Source organism: Hordeum vulgare, chromosome 2H (assembly GCF_904849725.1).
Source record: "Hordeum vulgare subsp. vulgare chromosome 2H, MorexV3_pseudomolecules_assembly, whole genome shotgun sequence".
In the NCBI taxonomy this organism is placed as follows: domain Eukaryota; kingdom Viridiplantae; phylum Streptophyta; class Magnoliopsida; order Poales; family Poaceae; genus Hordeum; species Hordeum vulgare.
The window spans coordinates 1,446,379-1,469,846 of NC_058519.1; the positions used below are offsets into that span (position 1 = coordinate 1,446,379).

The following is a 23,468-nucleotide window of genomic DNA, read 5'->3' on the forward strand; positions in this document are numbered from 1 at the left end:
AGGAGAGGAGGCAGCCTCAAAACCTAAAGGTTTGGCCGAAATTGAAGGTGGAGGAGTCCTATGGAGTAGGATTCCACCTTCCCACTTGGAAACTCTTTCCACCTTGTGTTTTTTCCTTCTCAAACCTTATGGGTCTTAGTGGGAACTTATTCCAGCCCACTAGGGGCTGGTTTATCTCTTCCCATAGCCCATGAGACCCCTCGGGGCATGACACCCCTCCCGACACTCCCAGTACACTATCGATGAGCCCGAAACTTTTCCGGTAATGCACGAAAACCTTCCGGTAACCAAATGAGGTTATGCTATATATCAATCTTCGTTTCCGGACCATTCCGGAAACCCTCATGACGTTCGTGATCTCATCCGGGACTCTGAACAACATTCGGTAACCAACCATATAACTCAAATACGCATAAAACAACGTCGAACCTTAAGTGTGCAGACCCTGCGGGTTCGAGAACTATGTAGACATGACCCGAGAGACTCCTCGGTCAATATCCAATAGCGGGACCTGGATGCCCATATTGGATCCTACATATTCTATGAAGATCTTATCGTTTGAACCTCAGTGCCAAGGATTCATATAATCCCGTATGTCATTCCCTTTGTCCTTCGGTATGTTACTTGCCTGAGATTCGATCGTCAGTATCCGCATACCTATTTCAATCTCGTTTACCGGCAAGTCTCTTTACTCGTTCCGTAATACAAGATCCCGCAACTTACACTAAGTCACATTGCTTGCAAGGCTTGTGTGTGATGTTGTATTACCGAGTGGGCCCCGAGATACCTCTCCGTCATACGGAGTGACAAATCCCAGTCTTGATCCATACTAACTCAACGAACACCTTCGGAGATACCTGTAGAGCATCTTTATAGTCACCCAGTTACGTTGCAACATTTGATACACACAAAGCATTCCTCCGGTGTCAGTTAGTTATATGATCTCATGGTCATAGGAACAAATACTTGACACGTAGAAAACAGTAGGAACAAAATGACACGATCAACATGCTACGTCTATTAGTTTGGGTCTAGTCCATCACATGATTCTCCTAATGATGTGATCCCGTTATCAAGTAACAACACTTGCCTATGGCCAGGAAACCTTGACCATCTTTGATCAACGAGCTAGTCAACTAGAGGCTTACTAGGGACAGTGTTTTGTCTATGTATCCACACAAGTATTGTGTTTCCAATCAATACAATTATAGCATGGATAATAAACGATTATCATGAACAAAGAAATATAATAATAACTAATTATTATTGCCTCTAGGACATATTTCCAACAATGACCACCATGGTAGTGATCATCATGGTGCCACCACCGACGACAAGGTGGATAGGTCGCAAGGAGATAGCGACAACGCCGCGCACGAGACAGGCGGAGATCTCGACGACAACATCGACAACGAGGCGCATAGTGACGACGACAATCAAGATGATGGTCACGGTAACGCCGACTACGCTGACGACGCGGATATCGATGACACGCCCGGGATTCAGCCATCTTCCTCAAGTGCATAAACACCGACACAATTTGTGTCGCCTCCTTCGCAAGCCACAACAGAATCCTCAGGGCCTCGTCGCTACAAGACCCTGAAGAAAGTCTACAAGTACACAAAGCCAGTTACGCTCGAGTACTCCGGACTATGTCTGTTCGGAGTTTAGGAGCCAGCAAACTTCGTAAAGGCGAGCAAAAGTCCTAGCTGGACGCACGCCATGGATGAGGAGATGAAGGCGATTGAGAGCAATGGCACGTGGACTTTGGTAACCCGACCCCCAAACCAAAAGGCGATGGGTTTGAAGTGGGTTTACAAGTTAAAGAAGGACACGGAGGGTGCCATTGTGAAGTACAAGGCAAGACTCGTTGCAAAGGGCTACGTACAACGTCAAGGAGTTGACTATGATGAGGTGTTTGCACCGGTTGCTCGACTCGAGACGGTGAGAGTGCTCCTAGCTTTGGCAGGACAAGAGGATTGGAAGGTTCATTATATGGATGTTAAATCCGCTTTCCTCAACGGTGATCTCACAGAAGAAGTGTACGTGCAACAACCCCTCGGCTACAATAAGAAAGACAAAGAAGGGAAAGTTTACAAGCTCAAGAAGGCACTTTACGGGTTGAAGCAAGCGCCAAGAGCTTGGGATTTAAAGTTAGACCAAAGTATGATCACGAACGGGTTCAAAAGATGTGCCCTCGATGATTTGAAGGACAGTCTACAAAGCACCGAAGAAGAGGTGAAGATTGAAGACGCGACCAAAAAGGAGTGTTGTCATCGAGCTACGGACGAGCCGACGGCAGTAAAGACGGTCCATAAAATGCTGCAAGGGACGACAAATGCCATGCCGATGATAACAGTTATGAGAAGCAGCAATCGTGTTTGGGACCGAGGTCGGAAGTAAGAACATCGTGATTAGGGGGTGAATGTGAGTTAATCACGTTACCCTATACACATAAGATTAGGAAAAAAGCCAAACCGAGTCCTAGTAGTATTAGGATACCTAGTCCTAGTCTATTTCCATAGTCCCTTATGGATGTGTATAAAAGGCACCCTAGGGGTGGTGCTTTTAACACCAGATCAGAAAAACGAAAAGCAATAAGAAAGCCCAGGAGCGACACGCCCCTGTATAGCCATCAAATAAGTTTTCCGATCGACTTCTTCCATTGGCAAGTTGACGTTGGGATTCCTCGTGATCGATACGATTAGTAGAAGCTAGCTAGCACAGCCCAGGCGTATACGTACGTGCACTACTGCTAACCATCCAGCAGCTTGCCTGTTTGGTTGTTAGCTTGCACGTAACGTCCTTCCACATGTTTTGATCTATGGATTAAAAGCCAACAACGCAAACCTTCTTCATTTTCAGATAGACAGAGTGAATATTGTTGATCACGCACAGTCGCCGAATCAGCTGTCATCAAGGATCAAGTAGTCTTGAGAGCTTCTGTCCACCCCCCAGCGCCAAATTTAGACCCACAACCCAAAGCCTTTGCCTCCTTCACATCTGCACACTGACAGAGCTCCTGTCCCTCTGAAACCATGCGGCATCAAGCTTTTTCTCGAGGCAGGTTTCTTTCCTTTCGCATTAAGGCTAGCACTTCCAAGCCGTGCACAATACAATCACTCGTGACATGTTGCCGCAACACTGCCACACACTACTCTAAGATCAGATTTCGGATAGCAGCCCGGTGTACTGCAACGCATATTTCATCATTAGGTAAATTCGAAACTCCGCATCTGATGAATGAAAAGAAAGAAAGAAAGAAAGAAATATCCAGCCAACCTTTGCATCCTTGAAATTAATCAAGCTCTGTTTTTTGTGATCGAGCAACAACGCTGGGGAAATGAAAGACAACATCACCCAAATCCATTTTAATTTTTTTACACACTTGACACCCACACGAACAGGAGCACACCTGCAATAAATTCACCAGCCCCCGACAATGAGCAGTACTACACGTTCAGGACACAAATTGGTGGTGTTTCAGCAATTGGTCATGGATTTATTGGCATAACTCCCGCCCTCCTATCTTAGCGACATACCAGCAGCTCAGTGCGAGGAAAGCATGATGCACATCATAACTCAAGGGATGTGATAGAATGTTTTAGCAGATGATGGCAATGGTACATCAAATAGAGAAAGTTCAGTTTGCATAACATCGCAAGTTTAACAATTGCAGACAAGGCCTGCACACCCATTCCATACCCCGTTCACACAAGGTCCGAGCCCTACCACCTTGGTTGTCTCTGTTGGAACTCCATAGGATCGATCGCATCAGATAACGACGAACATGTTGAAATTAGAGATGGGCCTTAGGCCCATAAGACAAATTTCAGAAAAATCTTCAAGGGCCCATGTAGATGGTGACATGACAAGGTGGTGGGAAGTTTAGTCCCACCCCGCTAGTGGAGGAGAAGTTGGACCCCTTTATAAGGGTCTCTCTTCCACATGCTATTGGAGAGTGAGAAGAGAAGGTGCCCTCGCGCACTCCTCATCCGCCCGCCTCGTCATGGTTGCGGTTATGAGCTGAGCTCATACCTACGCGCGGTCACGAGAATCAGATCACATCTGCCTCACGCGTTCGTTCCTTGACTGCTGCCGCCGGCGACTCCGTCCCGTTTACCGCGTACAAACCTCGCCTCTCCGGTTCCTGTACGGGAGATGGTACTTGCTAGTATACTCCGTGATCAGTATGTCATGAACCTAGTCAATGCCATGTTAGTAATTATTTCATGGATTAATCTGTTCGGAAAATTGCCTATTTACTCAACAATCCAAAAACCTATTGTCTGTAGGAACTTTTCGAGTAATGGTTTTGCTGTTGCACTGAAACTGGATAAGTTTACCGGTACTTTTTTCAAGCGTTGGCAAACCAGAACCACCTTATGGCTCACAACTATGAACGTGTTCTGGGTAGCCGGTGTCACTCCTACGAAAACTATCACTCCTGAATAGGAGAAGATGTTTAAGGAGGCCACCGTCCTATTCCTTGGAGCAGTCATTAGCGTGATCGGAGATAAGCTGGTTGATGCATATTTACATATGCTTGTTGCCAAGGACTTGTGGGAGGCGCTCGAATCTAAATTCGGGGCCACCGATGCTGGGAGTGAGATGTATGTTATGGAGCAGTTCCACGATTACAAGATGGTTGACAACCGTTCTGTATTGGAACAAGCTCATGAGATAATATGCATAGCTAAGGAACTTGACGTTCTTAAGTGCAATTTGCCGGGCAAGTTTGTCGCGGGCTGTATAATTGCTAAGCTCCCTAATTCCTGGAGGAACTTTGCTACTACTCTGAAACATCAGAGGCGTGAGTTCTCAGTAGAGGACATCATCGGCCATCTGAGTGTTGAGCAGAACTCGAGAGCAAATGACTCCAATGGAAAAGCGGTGGAAAGCTCTTCTGCTGCCAATATGGTACATCAGAGGAACTTCAATTCCCACAAGCCCAAGGGAAAGAATTCTGTCCAACAGAATACCGACTTCAAGAAGAAGGGAAAGAAGCCCTTCAAGAAGAATAAGAAGGGAGATGGCTGCTATACTTGTGGTTCAGAGGAACATTGGGCGAACAAATGCCCAAACAAGTACAAGAAGCCGGCGCAGGACTCCAAGTCTGTCAATATGATTGTGGGCAACAATGAAAGTGGTGCATCTAGGTACGGTAATTTACTTACTGTATTTACAGTTTGTCAGTCCACCGATTGGTGGGTGGACACGGGTGCAAATATTCATGTGTGTGCTGACTTATCATTGTTCTCTTCTTATCAGGCCACCGGTCGCGGGTCCGTATTGATGCGGAATGGCGCGAGTGCTTCTGTTCTTAGTGTTGGCACGGTCGATCTGAAGTTTACTTCGGGAAGGATCGTGAAGCTGAAGAACGTGCAGCATGTCCCCGCCATCAAGAAGAATCTCGTTAGTGGCTCCCTTCTGTGTAGAGAAGGGTTTAAGTTGGTATTCGAGTCTAATAAAGTAGTAGTTACGAAATATGGACTTTTCATTGGAAAAGGTTATGAATGCGGAGGTCTGTTCCGCCTTTCTCTTGCATATTTTTGTAATAAAGTCGTGAACAATATTCATTCAAGTGTTAATGAATCTGAAGTTTGGCATTCACGTCTTTGTCACATAAGTTTCGGTGTTATGTCGCGGCTAGCAAAACTGAATTTAATCCCAACTTTCACTTTAGCCAAAGGTTCTAAGTGCCATTCGTGTGTGCAAGCAAAGTAACCTCGCAAGCCTCACAAGGCTGCAGAGAAGAGACACTTGGCACCATTAGAACTCATACATTCTGATCTTTGTGAGATGAATGGTGTGTTGACTAAAGGTGGAAAGAAATACTTCATGACATTGATAGATGATTCCACTAGATTTTTCTATGTGTATCTGTTAAATACTAAAGATGAGGCTCTACGCTACTTTAAAATCTATAAGGCAGAAGTTGAGAATCAACTTGAAAAGAAAATTAAACGAGTCCGTTCTGATCGTGGTGGAGAGTAATTCTCAAACGAATTTGATTCATTTTGTGCGGAACACGGCATTATTCATGAGAGGACGCCTCCCTATTCACCCCAGTCAAACGGGGTTGCCGAGCGAAAAAACCTACTCTAACTGATTTGGTTAACGCCATGTTAGATACATCGGGTTTATCCAAGGCATGGTGGGGGGAGGCTATATTGACCGTGTGTCATGTCCTGAATAAAGTTCCTATAAAAGATAATGAGGTCACTCCCTACGAGGAGTGGTCGAAGAGAAGGACGACGCTCTCGTACTTACGTACTTGGGGCTGCTTGGCGAAAGTCAATGTACCGATCCCCAAGAAGCGTAAGCTTGGACCAAAGACTGTGGACTGCATTAATTTGGGATACGCTAAGAATAGCGTAGGCTATAGATTTCTAGTAGTGAAATCTGAGGTACCTGACGTGAAGGTCGGTACAATAATGGAGTCGAGGGATGCTACATTCTTTGAGGATATATTTCCCATGAGAGATATGCAAAACACTTCTAGACAGGAATCTGAGATAACTCCTGAGCCTGCCATTCCTATGGAATACTATGAACAAACACATGATGAAAATCCTGAGGAGGATGACGAGGAAGCCCGTGGTAGGGGCAAGAGACAAAGGACTGCAAAGACCTTTGGTGATGATTTCTTCGTATACCTCATGGATGATAATCCCACTTCTATTTGAGAAGCGTATGCTTCTCCAGATGCTGATTACTGGAAAGCTGCGGTCCGTAGCGAGATGGATTCCATCATGGCTAACGGGACATGGGAAATCACTGATCGTCCCTATGGTTGCAAACCATTGGGATGCAAGTGGGTGTTCAAAAAGAAGCTTAGGCCCGATGGTACGATTGAAAAGTACAAGGCCAGGCTTGTGGCCAAGGGCTATGCCCAGAAAGAAGAAGAAGATTTCTTCGATACTTATTCACCTGTGGCTAGACTGACCACCATTCGAGTACTACTCTCATTGGCGGCCTCTCATGGTCTTCTCGTTCATCAAATGGACATTAAGACGGCTTTCCTGAATGGAGAGCTAAATGAGGAAATCTATATGCAACAGCCAGATGGCTTTGTGATAGAAGGTCAGGAAGGAAAGGTGTGTAAGTTGCTGAAATCTTTATATGGTCTGAGACAAGCACCTAAGCAATGGCATGAGAAGTTTAATACAACTCTGACATCTGTTGGCTTCGTTGTTAATGAAGCTGACAAATGTGTATACTATCGCCATGGTGGGGGCGAAGGAGTTATATTGTGCTTGTATGTTGATGACATACTGATATTTGGAACCAACCTCAAAGTAATTGAGGAGGTTACGTCTTTTCTGTCTCAAAACTTTGAGATGAAGGACCTTGGGGTGGCTGATGTTATCTTGAACATCAAGCTGTTGAGAGATGATGAGGGTGGGATTACACTTCTGCAATCCCACTATGTTGATAAGATTTTGAGTCGCTTTGGATATTCAGACTGCAAAATTTGTCAAACACCATATGATCCTAGTGTGCTTATTCGAAAGTTTAAAGGCACAACTATAGATCAATTGAGATTCTCTCAAATTATCGGTTCACTTATGTACCTAGCTAGCACAACGAGGCCTGCCATCGCTTTTGCTGTGAGCAAACTTAGCCGGTTTGTTGCAAACCCGGGCGATGTTCATTGGCGTGCTGTTGAAGAATTATGCGCTACTTGAAAGGTACTGTCAACCACGGGCTTCACTATACGGGATTCCCATCGGTACTTGAAGGGTATAGTGATGCGAATTGGATCTCTGATGCTGATGAGATGAAGGCCACTACTGGGTATATGTTTACTCTTGGGGGTGGTGCTGTTTCCTGGAAGTCTTGCAAGCAAACGATCTTAACAAGATCGACAATGGAAGCAGAATTAACAGCACTAGACACATCTGGTGTCGAAGCAGAATTTCTTCGAGATCTTTTGATGGACTTACCTGTGGTTGAGAAGCCGGTTCCGGCTATCCTTATGAACTGCGATAATCAAACAGTTACTGTTAAAGTGAAGAGTTCAAAGGACAATATGAAGTCCAACAAACATATAAGAATGAGATTGAAGTCTGTCAGACGTTTGAGAAACTCCGGAGTGATAGCGTTGGATTACATCCAAACGGCTAAGAATCTGGCAGATCCCTTTACTAAAGGGCTATCACGTGTTGTGATAGACAGTGCATCGAGGGAGATGGGTATGAGACCCACATGAGTTGTCATGGCAGTAACCCAACCTATATGATCGGAGATCCCGTGAAGTAGGACCTGGGAAAACAAGCCAGTGGTGAACTGAGGAGAGCAACTTTACTAACCCACTCTGTTGGAGATGCAATACTCTCGGATACCGTATGGTAGGATGACTACTGTCTTAATGTGTTCTAAAGCTTATATGTAAGCAAGATGTTGTCCTACAAAGCGATCTTTGGAGGAACACACCTATATGAGCTTGACTGCTGGTCACAGTCTACGAGGTTTGGGTGATCTCTAGTAAACTCATGAATAGGCCAGGAGTGTGACTAATATGCTCCACCCGAGGGGCCACCTTCGGCAGCCTAGTACTAGTAAGACTTGTGGTGAAGCTCCTTTACGCCAAATTGACAATTCAAGGCATAGTCCATTGTTCAGTTGTAAAGGGGTATAGCTATTTGCTCTAGGTGAAGCTCAACCTTAACAGGTCTTCACTGAAATGCTGGTATATTAAAACAGTGTTTGGAACGAGGGAACATGATGTGCCCTTGAGATCTGGTGGGGGATTGTTGAAATTAGAGATGGGCGTTAGGCCCATAAGACAAATTTCAGAAAAATCTCCAAGGGCCCATGTAGGTGGTGGCATGACAAGGTGGTGGGAAGTTTAGTCCCACCCCGCTAGTGGAGGAGAAGTTGGACCCCTTTATAAGGGTCTCTCTTCCACATGCTATTGGAGAGTGAGAAGAGAAGGTGCCCTCGCGCACTCCTCCTCCGCCGCCCGCCTCGCCACGCCTCGTGACGACGCGGGTTGCGGGAATGAGCCGAGCCGAGCTCATACCTACGCGCTTATTTTTGCCGGTCAGGAACGAATAATACGTAACGGACAAGGCACGATCCGAGACGTCGGATCGTGAGTGTTACCGACTCGGACGTGGGTTTGGCCCACGTCTCTCCACCCAGCCGCCTTTATAAGCAGGCTATCGCCTACCCTAGCCGTCACGAGAATCAGATCACATCTGCCTCACGCGTTCGTTCCTTGACTGCTGCTGCCGCCGGCGACTCCGTCCCGTTTACCGCGTACACGGTCGACGGGAGAGCAGGCCTCCGAAACCTCGCTTCTCCGGTTCCTGTATGGAAGAGGGGCGATTAGGTTTTTGGGGAGCGATCACGCGACTGCTCGCCTCCGTCCGTCTGCTTCGTCTACGTCCGCGTCGCCCTCGTCATCGCCATGTCTTCACCAAGCGAAGCTGACCGTCTCCGCGAGAAGGCCGAAGCCGAGAAGAAGGCGGCAGAGGATACTGCCGCCGTCGCCGCTGCTACGGCCAACTGGTCGATCGAATGGTATGATGTGTTTGTCTCTCTCCTGTTTCTGTCTGCACTAGTAGTATTGCCTATATGCGTAGATGTTTCTGCTATATGCGTAGTACTTGCTAGTATACTCCGTGATCAGTATGTCATGAACCTAGTCAATGCCATGTTAGTAATTATTTCATAGATTAATCTGCTCGAAAAATTGCCTATTTACTCAACAGAACACACGCACACACAAAATTCTTGCCAAGGGTACGTCTCGTACCCTCTAAATTCCTCTTTATTGCTTTTCTATTTTCTCTCCATGGAGTTACAAATCCCACGACGTGATGCATATCTATACCTAATAATAAAGAGGCTATTGCTTCCGTCGGAAAACCCACCACGACATTTTTATAAAAAAAGCCTCTGTAATTTTTGTTATTCAACCCGCAGTTCAAAACCGTTTTGTTCATGAACGATACAAGCGCACCCGACCCAAGCGCACCTAATAATAATAATTAAAAACGAGCGTCGTTCTCCACATGATCTCGCCTCGCTTGACCAGTTTCGGACAAGGACTCTGCAGGAGCCTCGAAGCATCACGGCCCGATCCATGACTATATAAACTACCACCAGTCAATATATCAAGCCTCGAAACTCCTCGCTGCCGAAATCGCCTGTCGCTCCCCAGGCAACTGCGCGTTCAGCCGCACTCATCTTCCTCCCCATCGGCTATAGGTCAGGCAGTCCTGAAATCTTAAAAAAAAGATCATTGGTGCGACTCCACGCCACCGAGCTCGCCCGCGGAGAATCGAGATCTCTTCCGCTCCCTCGCCTGTGAGTCTCATCAAAATCGAGCTCCTGGAGAGGCAGGAGCTTGCCTCGCTACCTTGGCTGCGCTGGTTGCCGGTCGCCGGCCGCCGCACTTGCGCAGTTACCTCGAGTGCCTCCAAGCGATACAGATCTAAGGTAGGAAGGGACTTTGCATGGAAAGAGAGAGATAGAGACTTAGAGAGACGATGGATGGACAAAATCACTGGAAAGAGAATAACGGCAGACAACCAACCGTCGATAGCCTATCCATCTTAGCATCAAACCAAAACAAATATGGGTCCCACGAAGGGGCGTGCGGTGTGTAGCACAATTGACTGTGTGATGTGCTCTAGATTTCCTATTATATTCTTTCTGATGCGTATACAATATATGCTTCATTTTGAGCTGAGATTTTTGCATGCACAAGTGAATTTTGTGCCTCCTAATGATTACGCATGTCTCATGGATTTGTGGCTACTGGCCTACTGCTTGTTTGTCATATGATTAGTCATGTGAAGATGGATTTCCGGGTACAAGTGATTAAGCTTGTGATTTTATAATCCTTATCTCCATTCTTTTCTTGATCTCGCTTTTGCACCATCAATTTTTCTCATCTTCTCTTTTAATATGTTTTTCTATCGTGCCTACTATTTTTCGTAGGTGTTGGGCAGAAAGGTTATGCATGGGCGGATCCATCAAGATACTACTATACCTCGACCCAAGATCATCACGTGTGAGAGGTGGGTGTTTCGGCCACAGAAAGACAAAAATGAGCTTTAGTTGCACAGTTTAATGTTTAAATTTGAAGTTGTTTGTTCAAAATCCATACTAAAATACGAAAAGTCTTGCCTATAAAATAATTGTATTTTGCGCATAAAAAAATATTATTCTTCCCGTTGCAACGCACGGGCATTTGTGCTAGTATATATATATGCGGCCATGACCAGCCTAGATCTACACAGACCCACCTTTCTGCATGGGCTGGGTTGGGCTGGGTGGGTTATGTGCTTCCTTGCGGGCTTAGTCGCAACCAGGCCGGGGCAGCGGCGTCTCACTACCTCACACGGGGAGGTCCTATACGGCAACTTCAGCTCTGGTTAGGCAAACCAGCGCCTGCAGCTTCCTTCTCGTGGGCCGCCCCATGTAGACTGTGTTGGTCCTTAAAACTCGAAAAAAAGTTCATAGAATTTCAAAAAAAAAATTACGAAAAAAGTTCAATGATTATTTAAAAAGGTTCACCTATTTTTTAAATATGTTTATGTATTTTCAAAAAGTTCATAGACTTCAAAGAAAAATCATTGATTTTCAAAAAAAGTTCATTGATTTTTAAAACAAAATTCATTTTTTAAAAAAAGTTCATAAATTTTGAATAAAGATCACGAATTATAAATTATATTCACGGATTTTCGAAGAAGTTCATCGATTTTCAAAAAAGTTCACCGATTTATGAAAAAATTCACCGGCTAAAACATAGATTTAATCTCTAAATGGGCCGGCCCATGACGGAGCGCTGCAGGCACCTGTTAGCAAAATTTGCCTTTAACCGACGCATATGGCGCTACATAGGGTTTCCCCCTTACGCGTCCACCGCGCCACAGCTCCGTGGAGGCGGCAAACAATATTCAGACGCATGGGCGTGGGCGTGGCCGCGTCAAGATCTCCGAGACGCGTCCTCGTAAAAATGATGACGATTTCAAACTGTTTCTGAATATTCAGAACAATGTTTGCAGAAAACTAAAAGAAAAAGAAAAAAAACAAAAAAAGTGAAAAACGAAATCTCCCCTAATAATAAAGCGCGCAGTGCTTCTGCGGTACGTCGCCAGCTTTTTTGTAAAAACACCCCTCGCTTTTCCGGTATTCAACCCGCAGTCATCGTACACTGATGAACTAGCGAGTTCCACGGCTGCGTCGCCCGCCCGGATCTGCTAGCACGGAGGAGGGGGTCAGCACAAGAACTGGATAAGGGGAGAGGTCTCCATGTTGTCGTTGCTCGTCGGATCTGGTATAGGGGCCGACATATCTAGAGAGGGAGGAGGTGGTGGCCGGCCTTTTCTCAGATCCAGTAGATTGTGGGGAGGCGTGTCCGACCCCATATCTTGGGAAGTGGGCGAAGGAGGAGGGGAGGTTGTGGTCATGGAGGCTGGCGCCAGAGGAAGAAGGCAGCAAGGCGAGGAGACGGCCATCCAGCAGGCCGGCTTGGGAGGAGGCCGGAGGTAAGCACCAGTCCAGAAGAGTGAAGGAGGCTCGAGGGGAGTGTGGTGTTGGGCTTGGGTGGGGGGGGGGGCTCGCAGCACTACGAGGTGAGGGAGGGGAGATGCGGCGACCAGAAGAGACGCATGGCACGATGGATGTCTTGTGGATAGGAGGCTCCGCGGTCGAGGGGGAGTGAGAGGAGGCGTGGGTGGGTGTGGTTTGACCGGGGAAGGAGATGGGGTTGGGGTGGAGGTGGATAAGGTTAGACGTGGGCCTTCGGGTGTTTTTTCGCTTTTGCACTTCGATGCAAAGGTACACGACCGGTCAAGAAGGGAAGCGGAGGAGGGTGACGCCGCCGAGAAGGAGGAGGCTGGACGTGCCGGGGTACTTGGTCGTGGGGAAGTGAGAGGCGGGAAAAAATTCCTAACTTTAGGAAATTAATTATCCATGTTTTTGGTTCTTGGTTAATAAGCTGGCCAGGATAGTTTTTTATTTTTAAAACAAGCTGGTTACAACAGTTGATCCAATAGATTTCCGGTCCTTATGTATCTCAGAGTACATACACCTCGCATTAACACCGGACAATAAGTACACCACCGCGAGTGGAGGTGGAGGTGAGAATGAAACTAACAAAGCCACAAACCAAACAATGCAAACATTTGTTAGCCATTTTGCAAAGATGGTAAGGTGAGAGCATAATTCTTCATGTTGAGATTAGTTGATGTGGGTCATAAATCAAACAATTAGCCTTGTAACAGGCGATGGTTAAAGGGTGTGATGATTTTTTTCCGGTGCAACGCACGGGCATTTTTACTAATGAAGCTAAAAGAAAGAAATAAAACAAAAATAATAATGAAAAACCCGGTTTGTTCATGAGCTGAATGGGATCCGTGTTTCTGTCGGTCTTGTTCATCACCTGAATAAACTAGGCAAAGCTTGTAGACCTCCAGTCGCCGAATTGTTTTCAAGGACGATAAAAATGGGTCATCAGAGAACCCAACCGCCAAATTCAGACCCATTGGGCAATGACAATGGCATACACCACACCGCCATGGTGGCCGTGGAACCTACGCGCGGCCGCTGCTTTGTAAGCCCGCGGCATCGACATCAAACTTCACGGCAGGTGAAACTAGGAGACGGTAAAAGCTAAATTCATACAGCGACAGCTCCAGTCTTCAGAGCCATTGGATGCATGATGAAGGGCGGTGGTGTGTCGTAACTCTGGGCGAAGACTGGACGGTCAATGATGCGCTTCTTCTGGACTGAATGGCTTGTTGAATTTGGCAGTTGTGACTCTGACAAGCTTCAGATATACCCAGCTGCAAGCTACTCTGAAGGCTAGACCCCATGGAGTAGTCCTTATGCCTTAGCAATTTCAGCCTTCTTAGCGGCTGATTCTGAAATGTTTTCAAGTCAATTAACCTGATAAGAACATGTGGGCATCTTGCAGAGTTGCACTTCACTGGGGCTTATTTACCTCGCATGGATGAACCTCTACAGTGTTAGAAGCACACCCCGCTGGAGTCATCGAGCAGGTGTATAGCGGTCTTTCTCCAGTGAGTCGTCACACCTACAAAATTCAAACAGCCATTCAGTTATAGCTAATTATGTCCCTCTTCTGATACTTAGAGCCGACATGAATAATCCCTTCTTACCTTTGCAGTGCAAGTCTTCGATAATAAGCTGCATCTTCTGGTATTTGGGGCTTAAGAAAATAATAATAATATAAGCCATTCACTTATGGCTTGTTTGTCTGCACAGAGGAGTCACTTGTTAGTTAGTACAGGAACCATCATCCCTCCATCTCCATGCAACTAAAATGAAGCAGATCTGAATGATCAAACCTGACCTTGATACTTTTCTTGCACAAACCTGATCTTCCAAAAATCTTTGTACAACAACAACTTGATAATGTGCCTTGGGGGATGCTATTGACAACGACTGCAGCAATTCCTGGGCGATCAGCATGTGCTTAGACGGATCTGTTGCTTCCGAGGAGTTTCATCTACAAAACGGAGCAAACATCATAACTGAGATTATCTAGTGATAGTACCGAAATAGGTAAAAATATATCAGGGCAAGGTACTTACAGTCCCATCACTAAGATAGGCAGGTAGGTTTCACATGTAAATAGTTGGGGGGACCAAGTAAATCCCTGCATAAATCGACATCCTGATTCACTGTTAATAAAGGGTTTAGGGCTTAGGGTATGGCAGGAGTAGAAATGGATTTCTTTTGCGAAGACAGTAAGCGGAAGTGTATATAACTGATATTGGTGTGGACAACCCTATAGTACAGCAGGAGTAAATTAAGTTCCAGTTTAGATGTACTTACCAGATTTAAGTAGAGGAAGGAAGACCACAGCCACAAGGCCCTTGTGTCATGCATGTGTTTGAATGGGAAGGGAAGAGCTCTACAAGGCTAGAAGAATGTACAAGGCATTGTCCTGCACGATGGATGGGAACAAACACATAGTTATAGTTATTAAGAAGGATTGCAGGAAAAGGGCAAAGTGGAAAACACAAGAAAGCATGTTTGTGTCACCTTGGATCAGTTTGTTATGATTTTTGGGATGGTTCCCTCCAACCCCCTGCAGTACTGTTTTAGCTCCTCGCTGCATTTATAGACATCTAGATTTTCCAGTGAATCCGGGAGGGCATCATTGGGCAATGACGAGATGGCTGGACAGCACTTGACTGATAATAACTTGAGGCTGGTAAGGTTACGCAGCCCTGCAGGGAGTTGTTGAAGGTCCTTGAAACACCAAAACTCTAGTTCCTGGAGGGAGGAGAGGAGCTGAAGGGCGTCCTCTTGCTCCCTGCTGAACCGCTCCATCCCATCAGAGCCATACCCATAAAGTGCCAGCTTGGTGACGGAGGAAGAGAGGAATCTGCAGACGGGTGCAGCAAGGAGTCCTGCTATGTCATCTGTCGAGAGCTCCTGCAGTGTGGATGAAACAAGCTGTGTCTGCTGCTCTTCACCTCCCTCAGCAACCTCCAAAGCCCGTCTAGGATTGGGATCCCAATCAACAAAGAATCTAGGGCTGCCCATGACTCTTAATTCTTTGAGCTGGCCCCCGGTGGTAAGGAGAGACAGCAAGACCTGACGTTTCAGATCCTCTCCACAACCTCTCAATATTAATCTGGTGAGACCAGAGAGGTTTGAGAGGGGCTCCAGTGTCCCCATGCCTTGCACACCCCAAAGCTCCAGAGACTGCAGGGAGGAAGGGAAAATGTGACAGGAAAAGGAGAAGGTGGATAAAAACTTTGGGGACGACTGTATTGCTAATCTCTGGAGGGATCGCAACGCTTGGAGCCCTCCTCCTCCAGGAACAAGAGTTGGCGGGTCCACCAGGACCAGCTCTTGGCAGCCTCGGAACTCCAATTCCCGTAGTGAGTCACAGAGATGAGGTGGGAAGAGCAGCACCCCATCATCCTCTTCCTCTGCTGCTGCTGTTATTTCACCTCCCCCCATATCTGATGCTTCTAATGTTGTTTGTTGCACATCCACCCCCACTACCAGCTTTTTTATATTTTTACATGTCCACATTTCCAATTTGGAGAGCTTTGGGAGGTGAGGGAGGAGCTCTGTCAATTCCTCCCCAACATTACCATTTAAGTCCGAGATCCAGATATGCTCAACAGGGAGCTGCCATTCCACATCACTCTGACCTCCTCCTAGTGGCCCAACCAGCCAATCTGAATCAACTACAATCAGTGTCTTCAGCGAGGTTAGCATCAGAAGGTGCTTCAACTCCAGAGGTGGGCACCTCTCGAGTGTCAGCTTCTCTAGACCAGTTTCTTTATCAAAAACTAACACTTGGTCTATGCTATGCAAATCAGCCTTTCCAGTAATCTCCAATTCTGCTCCATTGGATGATTTTCTGTGCCAAAAAGACGCTAGTAGCTTTACATTTTGCATCATGACATGACGCAGACTTTCAATCCAGGAGATGAGAATCACTAACGAGAATTCTGGACAGCCGGTTACCTCAAGCTCTTGTAGCTTGGGGAACCAATCTGGGGAAACAATGTGGTTTGGGAAAGGAAACCCCAACAGTTTCGGACACTTCCTAATAATAAGCACTTGCAAAAGTGGGAACATATGAGCATCCGGTGGCAACAAGTCTCCATCAACAGAAGACTCTTGTTCGCCTGTGTAAACCCATTTTTCAAAACTTCCTAGGCCAATGAGTGTAAGCTTTATTAGCCTGCAAAAGCTTTTCTCTACGATAAAATCCTTCAGTCTGGCAATATTCTCCAACCTTAATTCATGAAGATCCCACGCCTTCCCTAATGAAGGGAAAACTTCCCAAGAAACACCATCCAGATAAAGAGATTGTAGAGCCTCAACAGCAAACTCATCACCCAGCCATGTTGGACAAGACGGACCTCCATGCCCTCTAATGCACAACACCTGAAGATCTCCATGTGGCTGAAGGATCTCAAGAACCGCTGCTTCCACGCTAGGCTCAACACTAGATCGCTCACTATCCCAGCACAATGTTAACCTTCTCAGGTAGTTTTTCTCTATCAGTTTTGCTTGAGCTGCTTCTTCTTCTGTGTGTATTTTCTCAAGGTTGTAGATGCCAAGCTCCCTCAGCTTGGTCAAGTTCTTTAATTGCTTTGGTTCAAACCCTTCACTTTTTTTATTGACTTGAAATAGCTTCAACTCTTCTAAATGTTTAAGTTTTCCCACATTATAAATATCAGAATGAAATTGAGCATCACTTGGGACATAAAAATGGCACAATTTGGCAAGGTTGCACATGTCTTCGGGCAAATCACGACTGCCATGCCACTTTTCAAGATTTAGGATCCTTAAATGATAAAATTTGGAGATGCCAAGTGGTAAATGCATCTCACTCTCATTTGTCCCTAGACATAGATATTGTAGGTGGATAAGTCCTAAAAAGTTATGTAACATGGACTCCACCGGACAAAACATGTTGGGCAAATGAAGAACACGAAGAGAACTCACTTCCCCCAAAAAATCACCAAATATCTTGACAAAACCTTCATCCATTTCTCCGAATAACATCAATGTTTGCAAATCTTCAACCGTAAATCTTTTCTTCAGTTCTTCCAATTCACTCTTCAATTTTTCAGCAGACATTGCATCATATTCACCCAAGTCATCTGTGCTTATAGACAAGTGACGGATGGATGGCTGAATTTCCATTGATCCAACATCAGAGAGACGTAAACTGAGACAATAATGGGATGCAACCTGCAATGCCAAATCATGCAGCAGGTCATGCATAACATAACACAGATCACCATCACTTTCATCTTCTCTAAAAAATCCATGAATGACTAACTCCTTTAAATTTCTCAAACCTATGTCTTCAAGTGTTTGATTTTGACCAGCAGGTATTGAAATATCTAGACCAATCCACAGGCTGATGAGCTCTTCGCTTCTGAAAAAGTAATCTTCAGGAAACAATGCAGAATAGAAAAAACACTGTTGCAAATGGAAAGGGAGAAAGTCATAGCTAAGCTTCAATGCAGGCATAATTCCATTGTCATCGATCTGCTTCGCCCATTCTTTACTGTTTAGGACCCTTCTCCAATGAAGCAAACTAAGGTCTTTACTCAGTAATCTACCAACGGTCTTTGCTGCAAGAGGGGAGCACTTAAGTTTTCCCATTATCTCATCTCCAGTGTTAAGCAAATGAAGTTTATCCCTTGGATATTGCTCAGCATCAAAGATATATACAAGGAATAACTTCTTAAACTCTCCAGGTTCTAAACCGTTCAGTTCTTTTGGCTCCACAGTTTTCTTAACCTGATCTGCTATTTCTTTTTGCCGAGTTGTGACCAGAATCATGGAACCCTTTTCTTGTGACTTGCCGAGCATCAATAATAGCTTTTTCCAGTCATCCACATCAGTAAACTGCCATATATCATCCAATACAAGTAAGAACCTTTTGTGTTTCAATCTGTGTTCAATCAGCTCTTGTGTTGTACTACACCCATTTTCACCTTCAACCGTAAGGGTATCTTCTTTAATCTGTTCTAACACCTTACCCAGGTTGAAACTGAACGACACACATATCCAAATCCTGACTGGAAAATGATTCTGTACTTGTTGGTTGTTATATATGTGTTGTATCAGAGTTGTCTTTCCCATGCCCCCCGGACCAATAACCGGAAGCACAGTTAGACCCATGTCACAGTATTGACCCTCGGTAATATCATGTATCATGCTATTTATGACACGGTCCCTGCCATACAGTTTTGGCTCTGCACTCTGAGGTGTGGTGGCGGGACGACGCTGGGCAATGTCTAGGACAGTTCTAGGTCCACAATGTGTCAGAATCTTGTTAACCTCCTCACTCCTAAGCTTCAGTTGCTCTACAGTCTCCTTCATCCTTCGAGAGAAATCAACCCTATTAAACTTAGGCATTGGTGTTTCTTGCCCATTGCCACGATTTTCATCACCACTAACATGTGGATGCGGGGAAGATGAGCCCTGGAAGAGTTTACCAAGCTTGGGCATGCATCCGCTGACCCCCTGATCAACAGGATTGGCGTTTGGCGCTGAGGGGGAATGGCCAGCTGACATTTTTGACCTCTGCCTACCACGCTGCCAAGTACAACAGTTGACATTTTGTCTTGCATCTTCTTGTCGGGGATGGCTAGCATTGGCACCAAAGCAATTCGCACACACTGATGCCATCTGTTTGCCAAGAGCTTTGGCAGTGTGGCGAGCATTAAGGATGATGTCGCAGACACAACCCTTGCCATGCTCGTCGGCAGCCTCGTACGTATTGTGGAGCTTGTCGTGGATGCGAAAGTAGTCCAGCTCATCCAGCAAGTCCTCGGCATTGTGGGCCGAGTTCTGCAGATTCTGCAACAGCTTCTCCGTGGCCAGCCCGACGAGCTCCTTGGTGGCAGCTCGTTCGAGCATGGCCTGCACCTGCAGCAGTTCCGTGCGGAGGGCCTCGATGTTGAGACCAAAGTGACTGCTGGCCGCCCAAGCCTCCAGCACACCATCCGCTACGGGGGCTAGTGCCTTTCCCACCACCCATTGTGCCGCGCCAAGGGCCGCATCGGCCATCCCCTGATCGTATGCAGGGATGGAGGATGTTCTGCGCACCTGCACTGGTCCAGGAACCAACAAAAGTTGATAAATCTTGGCTGCTGGTAGCTGCAAATTAAAGGAGAGAGCAGGTATGTACGTTGACACGCACACGAGGTGTCGGTCTGCCGGTGATGGAAGCCGCTGCCGTCTGCCTAGTCCCAGCTAGCTACAAAAAGGGGTTGTGTTGAGTCATTGAGACTTTGAGAGAGAAAGGGAGAGAGAGGCAGGGGGGGTTCTAACTTTGGTACCTGCTGGTGATGTGCAGCGGTGGTGCGGCTGGTCCAGATCCGGGAGCCACCGTCGCCGTGGTGACAGGAGAGAGTGCAAGGTGACTGCACTGCAGGCAGGTGAGGAGGCGACGAGAGCTGTGCTGCTAACCGCGAGGTGGAGCACCAGGGTCGGGAGTGGGAGCGCCGGTGGTGAGAAGAGATGAAGCGGCGGATAGCGACAGTGCGAAAGAGAGAGTGAGCTTAGTGAGTGTTTAGCCCTCAAACGGATCTGATCAAGTAGTACATTGGATGCTCACTGTTATCTAAGTAATTAGCTATTAACAGTGCACACCGGGGTAGCTGTCATCAGTTACAAGGCGCTGGCCGGCACAAGCGCACAAGGACATGCCATGTGAACGAGCGTGGTAAGCGAGTGTTAAAAAGACAGCAGTGGGGACTAGCGCCTAGACTCAAGTTGATCATAGTATACTTGAATCGACAGTAGGCAGCCGCACAAAGGCCAAAAGTAGTTGTATTCTGCAGTAGTAATAATCGGGCTATTAGCAGCACTTCTTGTCACACAGGTTGAAAAGCAAAAAAACAAGGACAAGGGGCTGTCATCATCTACAAATAAATCAGTACCAATCAATAATACAAACTACTCCTGTCGTCCCAGAGAATACTCTGTATGTATCGGGGAGAGGCTCGCTGGTTTTCTTTTAGTAATACTTTGATTCGTTAGGCTCTAGTTAACAGTTGCTCTAACATGTAAGATATTGCTATTTCACAATAAGATTGTGAGTCCTAATTAACAACCACTGGGCCTCCAATCAACCAACCTGTGCCGCTATGCCTGGTGCTGATGCCAGGCCATGATCAAAATTGGTTTGGCTGCTTAGATGCACCTTTAGTATCTAAGCCTCTACTGCTAAACTGGTAGAGAACTGAAGGAGCCTCAGTCGTGGCGCACCTGAACAAGTGATCGAGCTCAGTAGCTCAAGGCTGGACGAGCCAGCGATATGCTTGGGCCAAAGATGTGTATGTCCATCTACACGTTGCTACCGCCATCCACCGGATCTGATCAACCGAACCAATTCCAAATCCAATAGTAAATTAAAGACTAGGTTCCGGGTCTCGCGCAGCGCTGGTGGTGGTGTTGCGGTCTGTAAGGCGATGGCCGGCACAAGCACATGCCATCTGAACGAGCTTGGTAAGAGAGTGGACAATCAATAATAAAAACTACTCCTGTCGTCCCAGAGAATACGCCATCTGAACGAGCTTGGTAAGAGAGTGTTAAAAGACATGCAGTTAGACTCGAGTTGTTCATATTATAGCACGCAAAGACATGATGCCATGTGAACGAGCTTGCTAAGCTGAGTGTTAAAAATACGGGCACCCGGGGCTAGCGCCTAGACTCGAGTAGATCATAGTATTATACTTGAATTGGTTCCCACAAGGCCCAGCTTTATTCGCTTGAAGCTCAAGCTCGTCTCTTGATGTATGGTGGCCATTAGTTAATTTCTGGGGACGAATCGAGAGACGAGAGAGACAGACAATAGGACGGAGACAGCTTTATTCCACTGGAAGCAAAGAAGCGTGCGTGGACGCATGTCGGCAACTGGGTTGGTGACCATGGTGCTGGAGCTAGCTAGGAAGGTGGCGGTGGAAGGAAGCTGGTGCTGGTGGAAATAAACGCAAACACCTGCAGGGCGCGAGCAGAGCACATGAGAGCTCCTTGGTGGCAGCTCGTTCGAGCATGGCCTGCACCTGCAGCAGTTCCGTGCGGACGGCCTCGATGTTGAGACCAAAGTGACTGCTGGCCGCCCAAGCCTCCAGCACACCATCCGCAACGGGGGCTAGTGCCTTTCCCACCACCCATTGTGCCGCGCCAAGGGCCGCGTCGGCCATCGATCCCCTGATCGGATGCAGGGATGGAGGATGTTCTGCGCACCTGCACTGGTCCAGGAACCAACAAAAGTTGATAAATCTTGGCTGCTGGTAGCTGCAAATGAAAGGAGAGATCAGTAGGTATGTACGTTGACGCGCGCACGAGGTGTCGGTCTGCCGGTGATGGAAGCCGCTGCCGTCTGCCTAGTCCCAGCTAGCTACAAAAAGGGGGTTGTGTTGAGTCTCTGTCATTGAGACTTTGAGAGAGAAAGGGAGAGAGAGAGAGGGAGGGGGGAGGGGGTCTGATTTTGGTACCTGCTGGTGATGTGCAGCGGTGGTACGGCTGGTCCTGTCACCGTCGCCGTGGTGACAGGAGAGTGCAAGGTGACTGCACTGCAGGCAGGTGAGGAGGCGACGAGAGCTGCGCTGCTGACTGCAAGGTGGAGCAGCAGGGTCGGGAGTGGGGAGCAGGGGCAGGACGAACGCCGGTGGTGAGAAGAGATCAAGCTGTGGAGAGCGACAGTGCGAAAGAGAGGGTGAGCTTAGTGAGTGTTTAGCCCTCAAACGGATCTGATCTAGTACTCCTACATCGGATGCTCACTGTTATCTAAGTAATTAACTATTAACAGTGCACACCGGGGTAGCTGTCATCAGTTACAAGGCGCTGGCCGGCACAAGCGCACAAGGACATGCCATGTGAAGGAGCGTGGTAAGCGAGTGTTAAAAAGACAGCAGTGGGGACTAGCGCCTAGACTCAAGTTGATCATAGTATACTTGAATCGACAGTAGGCAGCCGCACAAAGGCCAAAAGTAGTTGTGTTCTGAAGTAGTAATAATCAGGCTATTAGCAGCACTTCTTGTCACACAGGTTGAAAAGCAAAAAAACAAGGACAAGGGGCTGTCATCATCAACAAATAAACCAGTACCAATCAATACTACAAACTACTCTTGTCATCCCAGAGAATACTCTGTATGTATTGGGGAGAGGCTCGCTGGTTTTCTTTTAAAGAAAATACAGTGTGTATTTTGATTCGTTAGGCTCTAGTTGACAGTTGCTCTAACATGTAAGATATTGCTATTTCACAATAAGATTGTGAGTCCTAATTAACAACCACTGGGCCTCCAATCAACCAACCTATGCCGCTGTGCTTGGTGCTGATGCCAGGCCAGGATCAAAATTGGTTTGGCTGCTTAGATGCACCTTTAGTATCTAAGCCTCTACTGATAAACTGGTAGAGAACTGAAGGAGCCTCGGTCGTGGCGCACCTGAACAAGTGTCGAGCTCAGTAGCTCAGGTCGGACGAGCCAGCGATATGCTTGGGCCAAAGATGTGCATGTCCATCTACACGTTGCTACCGCCGTCCACCGGATCTGATCAACCGAACTAATTGCAAATCCAATAGTAAATTAAAGACTAGGTTCCGGGTCTCGCGCAGCGCTGGTGGTGGTGTTGCGGTCTGCAAGGCGATGGCCGGCACAAGCACATGCCATCCGAACGAGCTTGGTAAGAGAGTGTTAAAAGACATGCACTTAGACTCGAGTTGATCATATTATAGTACGCAAAGACATGATGCCATGTGAACGAGCTTGCTAAGCTGAGTGTTAAAAAGACGGGCACCCGGGGGGCTAGCGCCTAGACTCGAGTAGATGATAGTATTATACTTGAATTGGTTCCCACAAGGCCCAGCTTTGTTCGCTTGAAGCTCAAGCTCGTCTCTTGATGTATGGTGGCCATTAGTTAATTCCTGGGGGCGAACCGAGAGACGAGAGAGACAGACAATAGGACCGGAGATAGCT

General features: G+C 46.8%; 2 protein-coding genes and 2 long non-coding RNA genes across 4 annotated transcripts; all 4 read right to left on the reverse strand.

Annotated features, from left to right (window-relative positions):
- Positions 1-13,785: 13,785 nt before the first annotated feature.
- On the reverse strand, positions 13,786-14,897 carry LOC123431461. The gene is made up of 5 exons (XR_006623103.1): positions 14,824-14,897; positions 14,580-14,644; positions 14,339-14,494; positions 14,145-14,242; positions 13,786-14,059 (listed from the first exon to the last, which is right to left on the reverse strand). It is a non-coding gene; the product is annotated as an uncharacterized LOC123431461 (long non-coding RNA).
- Positions 14,898-15,039: 142 nt separating this feature from the next.
- LOC123430513 (putative disease resistance protein RGA4) lies at positions 15,040-19,474 on the reverse strand. Its single transcript, XM_045114380.1, has one exon. It carries the CDS (start codon positions 19,399-19,401, stop codon positions 15,040-15,042), a length of 4,362 nt encoding a protein of 1,453 aa, XP_044970315.1. The 5' UTR covers positions 19,402-19,474.
- Positions 19,475-19,489: 15 nt separating this feature from the next.
- On the reverse strand, positions 19,490-21,692 carry LOC123430540. The gene is made up of 4 exons (XM_045114403.1): positions 21,485-21,692; positions 19,824-20,044; positions 19,673-19,741; positions 19,490-19,595 (listed from the first exon to the last, which is right to left on the reverse strand). The coding sequence occupies exons 1-4, from the start codon at positions 21,690-21,692 to the stop codon at positions 19,500-19,502; spliced, it is 594 nt and encodes a 197-aa protein (XP_044970338.1). The 3' UTR covers positions 19,490-19,499.
- A 2-nt stretch (positions 21,693-21,694) lies between these two features.
- Positions 21,695-22,009, reverse strand: LOC123431462. Its single transcript, XR_006623104.1, has 3 exons — positions 21,987-22,009; positions 21,821-21,889; positions 21,695-21,740 (listed from the first exon to the last, which is right to left on the reverse strand). It is a non-coding gene; the product is annotated as an uncharacterized LOC123431462 (long non-coding RNA).
- Between the last annotated feature and the right edge of the window lie 1,459 nt (positions 22,010-23,468).

Coding starts and splice junctions, on each gene's coding strand:
- LOC123430513 (XM_045114380.1), bottom strand. CDS start 19,401: ATGCTCGAACGAGCTGCCACCAAGGAGCTCGTCGGGCTGGCCACGGAG.
- LOC123430540 (XM_045114403.1), bottom strand. CDS start 21,692: ATGGCCGACGCGGCCCTTGGCGCGGCACAATGGGTGGTGGGAAAGGCA. Junction 19,742..19,823: donor CCGCTGCACATCACCAGCAG/GTACCAAAGTTA, acceptor CCCTTTTTGTAG/CTAGCTGGGACTAGGCAGAC. Junction 19,596..19,672: donor CACCTCGTGTGCGTGTCAAC/GTACATACCTGC, acceptor TTCCTGGACCAG/TGCAGGTGCGCAGAACATCC.